Source organism: Ailuropoda melanoleuca, chromosome 6, assembly GCF_002007445.2.
Source record: "Ailuropoda melanoleuca isolate Jingjing chromosome 6, ASM200744v2, whole genome shotgun sequence".
Taxonomy (NCBI): domain Eukaryota; kingdom Metazoa; phylum Chordata; class Mammalia; order Carnivora; family Ursidae; genus Ailuropoda; species Ailuropoda melanoleuca.
Genome location: NC_048223.1, coordinates 57923670 through 57938663, shown reverse-complemented (window position 1 = coordinate 57938663; position 14994 = coordinate 57923670). Strand labels below are relative to the sequence as shown.

Genomic DNA, 14994 nt, shown 5'->3' with positions numbered 1-14994 from the left:
TCATGTAAGGTGAAGCTTCTACGGGTGGAGAAATCCCAGGGTGAGCAGTAAAAGTCGGTATTTTTACATTACCCTAGAACCTACAGTGCCTTTTCCTGTTCTTGACTCTGGACCTAATGCCGTAGGGATTTGCATTCCCTTCCTGCCTGTGGTGCACTGAGTGACACGAACATTTGCTTAATTTAGATACAACTGGCCTTGGCCTTTGCTGCTAGACATAGACCAGAACTGGACACCCTCGGGCCTCCCATGCCAGCCTCTCTCCGGCTCCTCGAACCTGGTGGCCTTCCTTTGTCCTCTCCCCCAGGGCCAAGGCGGGGCCACAGATCCCCACATTGACCCCGGGCAGAGGACAGCCATGCAGACTTGTGACTGCCGCCGGAAGGGACAAACAATTGGAAATCCATTCTCACTGCAGGTAGTGAGGGAAGGTTCTGCGCACTGGGGGTTTGGATCGAGAACTCTGGAGTTGGGGGGGGATGCAATTTAAATGGGGATTTCCAGAAAGCCTATTAGAGAGCTCTTGTTTCCACAGAGGGCTCCTGGGGAAGCCCTGAGCGGCAAGATCTCAGGTGTTGGGTGACGGAAGAGAAGATGATGGGTCGGTCACCCCGCACCCCACACTCCGATGCGTCCTGCTTGGGGATAAAACAGACTCTAGGTTTATTGGTGTGACTGCCCCAAGGAGACTTGATGTACCACTTCACTTACCCTCACAGTCAACTTAAGAAGTCAGTACTCTTCTTATTCCCATTCTACAGATGAGGAGACCGAGGTTTAGAGACAGCACAGAACTTATCCAGGATAAGTTGGGGGCCCCAGGCTGTGCATGAAGCCAGTCGTGCCTTTGACCACTTCATGCTGTTTTTCACAAAATCTTTCGCTGAAGGAACCACTGCAACCAGCTCCGAAGGCCACCCGGGGAGCTGTTAGGGGAGCCATGCTGCTGTGCACCCTTCCTGCTACCCCCCCTTCCTTTCCTCTCTCCTCCAGTGCCAGGAGAAGGTGGGGGGCCAGAGCAGGCACAGCCAGCACCCACTGTGGGACCGGCCATCAGAAGCCATTCCCACCATCGCTGTGGGCCACCCTGAGGGAGCCTGACACCAGCCAACCCCAAGGAGAAGCTGCTTTGTCCTGCTTTACCTGCAGCCCCAGCTCTTACCCTTGTAAAACACCTCACAATACATCACCCTCTGACTCTGACTCTGGTGCGTTTGTTGGCATATGCCCCTGACCTTTTCTTCCTGGTTTTGCTGCTCTGTGTCTGTCTGCGGGGACCCTCTTGCCTGGCTAAACAGTTTCTGTAGGATCCCTGTGCTTGCTAACCCCCCAAGATCCATCCCACTGAGCTGAGTTCTGTTCCTTCTCCCGGTCCCTTCTGGCAAGCCCTGCCCTGTGGCTGGCCATGCTCAGTTTCCTCCTCCGTGCAGCCCTCCTGCTGCTCTCTCTCCAGCCGAATGACTGTGATTCCGCTGAATCTTCCAAATACATTTTTATGACTCTTATCTTACTGTTTACTATTTTGCACCACACTTCCCTCATGAGACTAAATTTATTGCTTTAACAAATATTTACTGAGAACGTTCACATGCCACACACTATTAGGCCACAGGGGATGCTTTGCCCTGCCTCGTGGGGTTTACACTCTAAGGCATGCAGGTGTTGGGGCGCAGGGGAGACAAAAAGTTATAAACCAACAGATACATTCAATGTCTGATGGGGAACAGTGCCAAGGGGAAGAATCGAAGAGGGAACAGGGGGTAGGTTGGGGTGGTTCTTTTATATAGGGTAGATGGTAAGCTGAATAACGACCCCCCAAAGATATCTGTGTTCTAACACTCTGAACCTGTGTATATGGGATGTTACAGGGTAAGGAGACTTTGCACGTTTGATTAAGTTAAGCATTTTGAGATGACCAGAGTATCCTGAACTACGCAGCTGAGCCCAATGTAATTCTAAGAGTCTTTATAAGAGGAAAGCAGGAGGCAATGTGGGGACAGAAGCAAGAGGGTGGAGTGGTGGCAGGAAGGGGTCACGAGCCGAGGAATGTGGGCAGCCTCCAGGAGCTGGAAAGGGCAAGGAGACGGGTTCTTTCCCGAAGTCTCCAGAAGGAACCAGCCCCGTCGACATCTTTAATTTAGTCTTCCGACAGCCAGAACTCCAAGATAGTAGGGGCGCCTGGGTGGCACAGTGGTTAGGCGTCTGCCTTCGGCTCAGGGCGTGATCCCGGCATTGTGGGATCGAACCCCACATCAGGCTCCTCTGCTATGAGCCTGTCTTCCTCTCCCACTCCCCCTGCTTGTGTTCCCTCTCTCACTGGCTGTCTCTATCTCTGTTGAATAAATAAAGTCTTAAAAAAAAAAAAAAAAGAACTCCAAGATAGTAATTTTGGGTTGTTTGAAGGCACTAAATTTGTGTTAATTTGTTACAGAATTAACAGGAACACTGGGGTGGAGACCTGAAGGGAGTGAAGGAGTGAGCTATGCATACATCTTGGAAGACCATTCCAAACAGAGAAGAGCAAATGCAAAGTCCCTGAGGCAGGAGCCTGATGAACGAGATCAAGAAATAGCCAGAAAGACAGTGTGGCTGAAGTGAGCATGGGTCCGAGCCAGGTCTGAGAGGTAGCACGGCCTCGCGGGCCAGCGGGCCACGCATTTGACTCTAAAGAAGATAGAAAAGTATCTCAAAGAGTTTGAGTGAAGGAGAAACAAGATCAGGCCAATATTCTTAAGGTTTATTCTGGCTGCTGCATTGAAAATAAACTGCAGAGAAGAAGGGAGAAGCTGGAAGAACAGTTCAGAAGCCTCTGCTTTGCCTCAGACAAGAGATAATGATGGTTTCGACCAGGTGGCAAGAGGTGATCAGATTCTGATTACATTTTTTTGAAGGTAGAGCCAAGAGAATTTGCTGAGAGATTGGATGGAAGGTGTGTGAGAAAAACTGAAGTCAACAGCCCTGCAAGGTCTGCGGCCCAAGCAACTGCAAGAACTTCCAGTTAGTAAGAGAAGAAAGCCTGAGAGAAGGGAATTTGGGGGCTGGATGTGCGGGACTCAGAGAAGGACATCGAGGGCAAGGTATTTGGAGTCAGCATATAAATATTATTTTGAAACCATGATTCTGGACAAGATTACCGAGAGTAAGCGGACAGAGAGAAAAACCGTCTGAGGTCTGAGCCCAAGGCACTCCATTCAGTGAGGTGAGTCAGTGAGCTGGGGGGTTGGAGGAAGGGGTTTCTGGAAGCCAACCTGAGGACACTGTTTTAAAATAACTCTCTAGGGGCGCCTGGGTGGCTCAGTTGTTAACCATCTGCCTTCGGCTCATGGTGTGATCCCGGCGTTCTGGGATCGAGCCCCATGTCAGGCTCCTACGCTGGGAGCCTGCTTCTTCCTCTCCCACTCCCCCTGCTCGTGTTCCCTCTCTCACTGGCTGTCTCTCTCTCTGTCAAATAAATAAATAAATAAATCTTAAAAAATTTTTTAAAAAATAAAATAAATAAAATAACTCTCTAACTCCATCCCAAAGCCCAGCACCGTGGGGTGATGTGCCCAAATTCATCAAGCCCTTGATACGTGCTGGGTCCCAAGGTATGTGCGTTAGAGACCCCTGTCATTCAATCCCCTCAACAACTCCATGAGGTAAGTAATATCCTTAACCCATTTCACAGATAATTAAATTGAGGTCAGAGGGTTAAATGCTAAGGTTAGGAAGAGGTGGAGCTGGGGCTGAAATTCAAGAGCCCATATTCCGCCCCACAAACTAGATCTGCAGGGGAGAGGGAAAGGGAGCCAATGAGTGAACGCAGACACGACTACGCCCAGGCACGTGGTTCTCCTCGTGTGACTTTTCCTCTTCCATCTCTCCGTGCTTGCCTGTGCCATCATCTCCTTTCTTTCTTCGCTGCTTGCGATTCGCCTCATCCATGAACAGCTCCGACCCGACTCATTCCATCGAAGCCCCCAACGTCTCAGCAAACACATCGATGAATGACCCCCGGCTCAGTCTGGTCACGGCTGACACCCCTCTCAGGCAATGTGTGTCGTGGAGACTCCGGTGAGTTCCTTCCAGAGCCACAAACATGTGGTGTCGATGAGCTCTGAAGGCTTACTTACAGAGGTAAAGACCCAGGTGCAGAGAAGTGTGATTTACAAGAAAATGAAGCACTTTTTTACACACACAACGTTTTTACCAAAGCCAAAATTCAGTGAAGGTGTGTTTTTCTTTTTCATCAGACATCATTTTTATTGACCGATTATTTTAAAAACCACAATAGGCTCAAACGTGTCCTCACCCCACCCCTACCTGCCACCAGGTGGCAAATACCACCCCTGCCTTTAGAGCCATCCGAGGGCTTGGGTTAGCCATTTGGGTGGTTTACAGGGAAGGTGGCCCTTCAGTAAATAAGTCTAAGCGGAGAAATTTTTAGGAAAAGTATTCATTTCCTTCATCTGTGGTCTGTATTTTAATTTTATTTCCAATAGAACTGTGCATCCCCCCCAAGGGGATGACACCTTCACGAATCATCTGCTGCTACGCTTTACACTGGGTGGGTGTCCTAAGTACCTGACTCTAGCCAGAGAGATGATGCATCTTCTATGGTGACAGCAGGGGGAGCCCCTTCTCTCCAGTGTTTTGAGGCTGTTTGCTATTTCCCCCTTTGATACAATAACCAAGAATCTATATTTTTAGTGGTACACATTCACGGCACCCAAATACCTAACGGGCATCACGGACACCCAGTGCTTTCTCATGTCTGGCTGATAGATGAAAAACCAAAAAGCTGTCATTGAGATAGTCCAGTCTGATCTCTTTGCCCCTACTAAGGTAAGTACATGGTAATTAAAAAAAAAAAAATGCCAGTAGAAGTACAAAACTTGATTGAATTACCTGAAATGGCCACCCAAAGCCCAAGAAGTCCTGGAGGTCTCCTGACTTCTGTTCCAGTGCTGTGTATCTCGTGCAGAATTGGACAGTCCTGAGGCGTGTTCACATAAAGCCTCTCTCAGCATAATTCCCTCTTAAAGATCTTTGTGAAGGAGCCGAGCAGGTGACTCGAGTGTCACCGTGTCAAGAGCAACAGTCACAGGAAAAGATCAAGAGTAGCTTCCTAGGACCGAGCTGCAACCTGAGAAGCCTTCTGAGTTCCTCGATAAAATATATAAGGAGTGGGCTGTTCTGTAGGAATCCACCTCAAGCTTCTCAAATGTTTTTGTGCCTGTTGTCTGGAAAGAAATATAGGTTGGTGAAGGAAGTCTTTTGCTAGACTTGGGTCTAGGTATTCTTAAGCCTGGAGCACGGCTTTATTTATTTATTTATTTATTTATTTCCCATCCATCTACCACAATCAAGTTTAAACAATGACTGAAATTATTATACAACACTTAGTCCACAGTGAAGTTCCTCAGCCCCCACTGCAAGGCTGGTAACAAATGGCATTTTAGTGCTACTGCAGGGTATTAGATTTAATAATTAGCAAAAATGAGAAGTTAACGAACGGCAGGGCACCTCTAGCGTCCAACAGTACCGTGATGAGATAAAAACTTTGCTGTTGTTCTAATTGAAAGAAAGGTTTCTCTATAAAAAGGCAACTCCGTTTTAGGCAGTCAGTGGTTACAGTACTTTATTTGACTTTGTAGTATCCATATGGGCATGTCCTGAGGTCTGCTTAATAAACACAATTTTATGGACATGCACCGTGCGTGCATCGGTGTGCTTTCCCCGAAGACAGATGCCCCTTAAATATGAGTGTTTACTCCACCAGCATGGAACATTTGCCTTATTATAGACACAGTCTTAGGAATTTAAAAAAAAAAAAAAAAGCTAGCATCATGATTTCCAAAAAGGGAGTGACATTTGGGGCAGCTCTTGTCATGCGCCCTCCCCAACTTAGAAAATCCACCCAGGACAGCCGGCAGCGCGTCAGGGACCCTCGCAGCAGCAGCCAAGGCTCTTGCTGACGTACGGTCGATCTTTTCTGGGCAACCGAGGGCTCGCCACACCCCTGAGCTGGCTGGCGCGCCGCTTGCTCGCCTCGCCCGGCGGGAGCCAGACCTTTACTTTATTTGGTTCACGACGCGGTAACCGGGCGGGCCCGGGCGCCCCCGTGGGGTCCCGCCGCCCGGCCCCACGTGCGCCGAGCGGGGTGCGGGGCGGAGGCGCTGCGCCGGCGTCCCCGGCAGAAGTTCTGGAATAAATAAAGACGGGCGCGGCGTGAGTCAGGGTGCCGCGCTGGAAACCGCAGCGAGGTCTCCTCGTGGGCGCAGGCCCTGACGCAGGCTGCTGGAGAGGCAGGGAGCCTCCTCCCCTTTCCTTCCCCTCCAGTAAACAGGGCTTGGCAGCGCTGGCCGCTGTTTTCTTCCTTTCAAAAACGCCACTGTGAGCCACAATAAAAAAGTGAAAAAAAGAGAAAGCTACAATTTGACGATTTTGACCGGGCCGCGATGTTTCCAAAGGGCCTCTTGGTTTGTAGGAAGATACTGAGGTCTGGCGGCCCCTTTCATGCATGACGGTTGCATGCTGGGCGTAATGAATTTCTTGTGTGCAAGCAGTTTGAACTTCGGACTGTGTTCCTGTGTCCGAGTCCTACCGAGGTTTCAGATAGGAGTTTTAGAAAGAGACTCCAGCCTCCACGTAAGGATTTAGCCCTAACTATACTTTCCAAACTCTTGCAAGGGAGCCGACGCGGGGTTAACTTTCCTCCATATGGGCCCTTCATCAAGCAAACTGACATCCCCTTCCTATCTGTGGAATTGTCTTTAAGCTCCAAGAGAGCTGGGGCCTAGACTCTCAGCTGTTCAAAGCCTGGAATGATGTGCCTACTTACTAGGTGTCAAATAATAAGGGCGACAACCCATATGGTGCTTATTAAGAGAATAGTATTCCAAAACTTCTCTAATGACTGTGACCCTCCTGTGAAATTCTGATTTCAGTTGTATATGGGGTACAATAAATCTTTATCTGTTATCACCAAAAAAAAAAAAAGTTAACGGAATGGCTGTTTGGAGGCAGAAATAACAAAAACAGAGGTAAGAGGCTTTCAGCCTTGGTTGAGGCACGCAGCCTTCTCAGGCTTTGGAGCACACGGGGAGGCCCCAAGCCCAGGCTGTGTGCAACAAAATGCTGATTTATTCAGACCCAGGCCATCCCTACTCCTACGTTTCACTTCTGTGCAGAAGAGCTCTTACTGCTGTGGTTAATATTTTAAAATCAAACAGTCAAAGAAGGTGAAAGCTCAGTAATCTGAAGCTCTTTTAATAAGCTCTTATACCTTAAACTTACTTTTAATGAACTCTTACTATACATTAAAACAAATTTAGGCCCTGAGTTCTGATGAAGTGTTTCTGGACTTATTTTGCCTGGCAATTTAAATAGCCACATTAACAGTTCAAATTATTTGATTTCAAACCCTCATGGGAGAGAGATTTTCCAAAAGGCAGAGAAATATGCAATGACCCAAATATTTATCTGCTGAAGTTGCTGAGTACCTACGCAACAACACGTGACTCCTTGGTTGTGCGTGATGCCTGTCCCCTCGTGGGCATCTGAGTGTTAACTGGTAGTAGTGATATAGAGAATGCAATAGTCACTGCTAAGTAAACGTGGTTAAGTGATGGGATCTACAGATTATATAACACAGTTCATTTTCCCCAAAATGCAAAGTATATTTAGAAATATTCAAATGGGACATTAGTACTCTGTACAGGATGTCTTATCTCAGCATCAAGGGCTTCTACTGAACTGCTCAAGGAGGCTCTTCGATTATGCAATCCAACTTCTAAAGTCCATTCAAGAGATGAGATCAACCAGTGCATTGAAGCTTCCAATTTAAACTAGGAATCCCGTAGTCTCTTATCCAGGCCTTGTCTGGCCTAAAAGAAAATTACCTCCTAGAGGATTTTCGTGGCTGACTTTGTGATAAATTTGATGTGCACTGAAGACTCATTTTACGAAGACTTTTGAGTATTAAAGGGCTACATTTTTTTCAAAGCAGTATTATAGAAAAAACTGTTTATACCATTCCGATAGGGTTGTTCTAGTAAGATTTGACTCAATTGTTTCTCAGATTCAAAATAAAAGAATAGCTTTAAGAGCCAATGTCTACATGATTCTAAAAATGATTTTGCCCATAGCATACATTTTTCCTCTAAAATACCTTTTCTGTAGTTTGTATGGGTTGGTTTATGCTGCTTAGTGCCATACAGAAGCACACAATATTCTGTGACAAAGATCAGTGCCGATGTAGATTTCATATTCTATAATTTTAAAAAAATGATACCTCAAATTTAAAAAGGAAAGTTTTTTAAAATCAAGCATTTGAAATTGTATTGACACAGGGAAGGAGCCGGTAACAACAGACTAATGGGTTAAAACAAAGTTCACTGTTTAAGTAGGTATGAATTAGTTAATGGTAAATAGGGATAGTGCGGATATCCCTAATTATGGATTTATCTGGGGATTAATAGAGAAATCCACAGATAATCCATAAATCCAGTCACTTTCTACCTTCGGACCTCTGAATTTACGAATTGACTTTTTGTATATTTGTGTGCCTTTTAAATCACTGCCAGGGGTTCATAACTGAAGGAAAATGCAGGCTGTCAAAAGGAACAGCAACAAAGGCTTTGGATTATTAATAATCTGGGAAGTTATGCCATAATTTTTTATTATAATCAATACTGTTGCTGTCAGAGGCCTAACCGGTGGCACTGAAGGAGTTAAACAGCATCCCCCACCCCTGCCTCTCATTTCTAAAACCCCAGATGATGAAGTAGGTAAATATGTATTCCATTCATTGGTGCCTCTGACCTTGGTCTGTGACAGAGGAAAGGCGTGTCTTCTCACACTGTTCCCTACGAAGAAAAGGCAAGCAAATGAGGGTGACTCAGGACTTCTAGTGGCCTACACACGACTGAACATTTTTCTGAATGATTCCACGTATACACTTTGGAATCAGGAAGAGAAACATTTTACTCTTCACTAACCAAATAAAACCATCTATAAATCATATGCAAAACAACTTTGAGTAACGAGGGACTTCAGTCTAGGAATTAAAAGGAGTCCTGTATTTTCCCTTTAACTTTTTCCCTCCTTTGGGGAATAAACAAAGACATCTGCCACATCAAGAGTCTGGTTTATTTGTTTTTTTTTAACTGGAAACTGAGTGCAATCATTAAAGTTTACTTTGGGAGGAGCTTCTGAAATTTTAAAAATGACTTCTGCAAGCTGCAGTCTTTTAAATTTTACTAAATATAAAATTTAGCAGTTTTAAGTTTAAAAAAAAAAGAATAGTTCAACATTTCTTTTAACCTGATTACTAAATGAAACATCGTGTTGTGTATTATAAGCTATAATTAACTTAAGAATACAGTTTCTTTAAAACTGCCTTAAGCAGGCTACTAATAAAAAAATTATCGATACACTCATAGTGATGGGTCCCCCAAGTTACCAGACCACCCCTACTGAAAATATACTCAGTAACACATTAACGGTTGCTGTTTAATTTAAAACACATAGTCTGTGTGTACCCTATCCTCAAACTCTTTGTCAGGTTCACAACTTCCTTTCCTAAGAGTCTGCCAAGCCATTGATCAATAAAACGAGTAAAGGCTGCAAACCTCTAGGAACTGTCTTATAATGTCTTGCAAATGCGTGCTGGGGCTTCCCACCTCTTATCTCTTATTTATAAATTCAGATTTCAGGACGTCAGTAAACCTCACAAAACCTCACACCTGGCTTTCGCTCTGACTTTATTCCAAAGCTTTCCAAAAGGTAGGCTATTTTCCCCCTCTTTTGTCTTCGGTGCATTTCACACAGCCCAACATGGCTGTTTCGTTCCAAAGCTTTCCAGAGAGCAGCTCCATGTCTCGACAGCCTTTTCAGTGCCGTCAGGATCTTTTCCTTCCAGTCTACGATTGCAGAGTGGCTGGCTCTATTGCAAGTTGAAAAATAAACAAGTGCTTTCTGGCTGTACTTTGTTCAGCTCTTCTCTTTATCTGTTTCCCTTATCCAGTTGCCCTTTCCCCCCCGGTCCCTAGCACTTCTTTTTTTTCCTACCATCAGTTGCCTTTTTGTTCTGTGTCTTTTATCTCCTGTTCTTCTCCTGCAGTTCCAGTCAAACCCAACCCCAAACCCACACATCCTTTGGTCACATTGCCATTAGTGATTAAAACAATAGCCATTCTGAGCTTACTTTAAAAAATTAGAAAAGGCCTCGGAAAATGTTCAGTGCTCCCAATTTTATCTTTATTTAATGCTAAAAGTTAAAGAAAAAAAAAAGATACTGTAAATCTGACAAATGACAGAATGCAGGTGATTTTTCCATAGCGTGATTTTAAAATATAATAATGTAGATATCTGAGATTACACTCACTTCAGCTGACATGAATTTCATCATATATAGAAAAAGTATCACCTTCAACTTAAAAAAAAAAGTAAAGGTTAAAAGGTGGCACACTTTAAAAATACGTGGTGGCCAAGGAAAGGTATATAGTAAAAGTTGTAAACCATGTGTACGTTCTCATAACTTTTAATGCGAGGCCACATGAAAGACAGTACATCTGTTAAATTCTATAAATTGTTAAAGCAAAAAAGGGAAAGCTTCAACACCCCATCCCCTAATATTTTGAGTATTAAAAGCACAGCTGAAATATTTAGGATCTGAAATCTGATACTGCCCATGTACAGTAAGTAGCTTTCTGACATTTTTATCCAGCTGTGGAGAATCTCTGCACTGTCATCAGGCACAACAAAAGATCAAACCCGTGTCCCAGTGTTAACTTTTTAACTTAAGAGAATGCCAGAAAAATAACCCGGATCAACATTTTACAGCTGCAAGCCTTCCACGAAGGCCACCCAAGGGCCAGGCAGACTCATGCAGACCTTAGATTTTAACGGGAGTAACCTCAATACACAACCCTTTAAAGCTATTTCTGTTCTCCCCCCTCCTTAAACACCAGCACAGAGAAACCATACGTTGTCTTTTCCACAGCTGGATAGACTTATTCAAAACAGCAGGATGGTTCTTTATTAATCTTTTTTGGAAAGCTTATCTGTATTGAGATTGCAAAGCATACAGATAGCTACCACGAATTAGGTCAAATGACTGATCAACTTGTAAAATCTATGAGGTCAAATTCCAGTTTACAATAAAGTGCTTAGATACACATTTATACAACAAACCATAATAGTTGAATTCTTTACACGTCTTTATGGGCACGTAAAATTGACTGTGTTTCTGCATGTGTGCATTTACATAAGAGAAACCAGTCTGATCTGAGTCATAGATGAGCCAATTAAAAAAAAAAAGTGTAACAACAAACTGGTTAATCATGCAAGTCTGTTTGTAATATAACAATGACCGGTAACATGAATTTGCACAGCATTAATAATAGGTGCACTCATTAAAAACACTACAAAAAAAATACTGTATTTGGTGCAGTATCTGATTTTCAAGTGTTAATGACCATTAAAAAATATTTGAGCAATTTAAAAAAGAAAGACAAAAACGTAACCAAAAAAGAATCCAAAGAGGGTAACAATCTCTATCTTCAAGTTAAAATAGAAGCTAGGTCGTAAACGATACACATAAGTTGTAGTAGACCTTGAAGCCATGATTCAGCCTAATTATAGGGCCAGTTACAAACACCTGAACATAAAAGGATTTAAAATAGTGTTCCTGTCAATGTTAGATCGTAACAGCACAAAAGAAAAACCAGTATCACTGTAAGACAACTATTTCTAATAACAGATGATTTATTGGTTTAAAAAAAAATCATTTTACTGATGCAAAATAGTAATCAAAAGAAATTAGTTTACAAAAGGTTTCTAAGAATAGTTTGAGAGGTGGGGCCTGCCTATTATTAAAACCCTTTCTTTAATTTTCACTAGTTCATCTTTTTTTTTTTTTTTTCCAGAAGAACAGTATTATTCACTTGGTATTTCAAACACATGTAAGAAGGAAATTACAGGTTTCCTCCACCCCCATCTGGGCTGTCACTGATATGCCCACGGGCAGTCCTGGCAGCACCACGCGCTGTTACTGTCATTGTACCATACTGTATTTAGCACTCACTAGAAACGGGGTGTAGGTGATAGTACCAACAGCAATAGCACTACAGGTAAATGATAAAAAACAACACAAAACAGAAACGAAACCAATCCCACAATCTCCAAGTTCACCTGAACTGTAACTTCTCTTGCGACTCTTTTTAAAGGAAACAACACCACCAACAACAAACAGAGCTCTAGGGTGTTTAAAAAGATGAAGTGGCGCTGCAGAGCCAGGCTCCGTTCAAAGATGGCAGTGCCATCTTGTACACACCACCCTCCATTACCACCGCCTTCAGTCACTGAATTGTGTATTATGTAACCAACTAGCATGCAGCATTGTAATCTTACAACTGATCACGTGGCCAGTGAACAGTGGTCAACTTTGCCTTAAAAAAAAAAAACAAAACAAAAAACTCCCCCTCCCCCCGCAAAACCACACAGTCCTGAAAATCTCTCAGCAGCAACTCTCAGGCAGTCATCAATATCCCAACAACTGAAGTTTAAGAACAAAACAGAGAAAGATTCAAAATCTATGTTCCTACTACTCTGAGAGGACAATGTTTTGGGGTAAACTCGGTGACATTTCTCAGTGGCATGCCGCCCACTTCACAACAGTGCCCCCTTCGCTCATTCCCTTTCCTTCTCCACCAACTGGCCTCCAGCCTGAGAGAGGGGCCAGCAATAAGGAATAACAGACAGTAAGGCAATCTTACAATGTCAGAAAATGTATTTGGCTTTTTTTTTTCTTTTTAAAATAAGTGCATACAAATACAGCTAGAAGCATTTCGGATTTGCCAAGTGCTCTAAAAAAGCAGCTCAAGTCACAGCCTACATTGAACGGTAACTGTCACCAGGATAATAAAGCACAAAGATATGCTAATAACATTAACAAAAGAAGAAAATGCCTTTATAAGTACATACCTTTTGTCGTCAAAAAAAATATAGAAACACAATGTATTCAAAAAAATCAAAATTATACAGCCATGTTTATGAAGTCTACATTTCCCTTGTCTTGGATATATATATATATATATATATGTGTGTGTGTGAGTGTGTGTGTGTGTGTGTATATATATATATATATATATATATATATATATATATATGGAGATATATACACAATTCAAGCAGTTTTAGTTAAGGGTAATCATTGGGTTTTTCTGAAACCGGAAAGTCACGAGTCTCTCTCTTTTTTCACTTTCACATCTCCAGCAAGGATGGTTGCAATTTCCCCTTGCATAAAGGCCCAGGGGACATTGGAGCCCACAAGAGGGCATTTTTCCCCACTGGGACAATAGACCTCTCCACTAGCTCCCTGCTGTTTGATGCTTTGTCTGGAGCAAGGGAAGCAGAACTTGTGCGAAGGGACAGACGGGCACTGCACAAAGTGGGTGTCCTCCAGCCGCTCGTGGCAGAGGGTGCAGCACAGAGGGGCGCTGGCTGCCAGAGAAGAGTCTGGGAGGCTGGCAGGGTGCACTGGCTCCAGTCCTCCTGTGCTGCCTGCCGCCTGGCCCCCCACCTCTCTGGGGCCTAGCCTTCTTTGGTTCATAGAGGACGGAGAGGGTGGACTGCTGCTATTCCTCCTGGTAGTGGAGTGAACCTGGTTGGCATCTTTCGAGGCATGACTGCCCCCTGCATTGTCTGCTACTAAGATCAGGGCGGCCATGGGCGACTGGCCGTTCTGAGCCGCTTCAGGCGGTGTGGTCCGGTTGGAATGAGGTGAGGCAGTGGGTGGTGGTGGAGACACAAAAGAGGATGTAGGAGTAATGGGGATCTTGAGCCCTTCTGTGGGTGTGGACAGCCATGGCTGTGCCTCTCCATTGATCTTAGGGGGCCCGACTTCACCTTCTGGTTCTGGAGAAGGCTTTCTTTTCCTTGCTGTTCTTGCAACTGGTTGGGGGGGGGGAAGAAAAGGGAAAAAAAAATAAATGGATGTGCACTGAAAAGGCCATTTCTTTTACTGACACGAAACAAGACTCACTAAAGAATTTCTATTCTCTTAAAGCTTGTATAGAAAATCTCACGAGTTTCAAGTGCACGTGCAACTCACAACACTTAAGACTTATGGGGCCCTGAGGCAGGATTTTAAAAGCCACAGAACACAGCACATATGTAACAGCCTGTTTTTACACATGCATGCAGGTACCCAGGTTGAACTGTGCATATGATTGCTAACGTCCCCTAACAGGTTAAAAGGTGGCTGGTGCCCTCACGCTCCCATCCAAGAATGTGCTGGGAAAGGAAAACCCTGTGTCAGTGCCTATCAGCCCAGTCTGACTCATCTCTGTTATGCTGCTTCAGCACATGAACACGTTGCCACTAAGCACTGGTTCCGCCTCAGGCAGATCAGGAAGTTGGGTGTTTGTTGTTTCTGGGCTGGGGCAGAAGGGTGAATGGAAAGAACACCCCCTCCTCTGCTCTGCGTCCCCCTTTCTCCCCTAGGTCCCCTCACTCCACAGCCGCCCCTACCTGCTTTAGACCCGTTGGCCCCGTTGGCCTCGAAACCCAACAACCTGCCTGCAGTCAGGGCCGGCTCCTTCTTAAACTTGCTCTCGAAGGGCCCCGAGTGGCCGTGCTGGTGCAGCGCCAGCAGCGTGTCTCGCACGGTCTTGGGCCTGTTGACCCAGTCCTGCTCTCCCGGCCCGCGGCCTTTGCTCGCGCCCTCGGCGCCCAGCTCGGTGGCCCCGGCCGCGGTGGCCAGGCTGTCGGTCGCGCCGCGGTGCGAGGGCGGCGGCGGCTGCTTCTCCTTGGCCGCCGCCTCGCGCTGCTCGTGCTCCACGGCCGCACTGCTCGACACGGACGCTGGCCGCTTGTGCGAGCTCAGTTCGGCGGGCTGCGCCGAGCCCAGGCCCGCGGCCGCGGCCCCCGAGACGGCGGCCAGCGAGGCGGCGGCGCGGCCGCTGAGGCCCAGAGCGGCGGGCAGCGGCGGGGCCGCGCCGTTCATAA

At 45.3% G+C, this 14994-nt stretch overlaps 1 protein-coding gene across 1 annotated transcript; it reads right to left on the bottom strand.

The window, feature by feature from the left end:
• Nucleotides 1–11733: 11733 nt before the first annotated feature.
• IRF2BP2 (interferon regulatory factor 2 binding protein 2) lies at nucleotides 11734–14992 on the bottom strand. The gene is made up of 2 exons (XM_011234042.3): nucleotides 14518–14992; nucleotides 11734–13938 (listed from the first exon to the last, which is right to left on the bottom strand). Exons 1-2 carry the CDS (start codon nucleotides 14990–14992, stop codon nucleotides 13223–13225), a joined length of 1191 nt encoding a protein of 396 aa, XP_011232344.2. The 3' UTR covers nucleotides 11734–13222.
• Nucleotides 14993–14994: the final 2 nt, after the last annotated feature.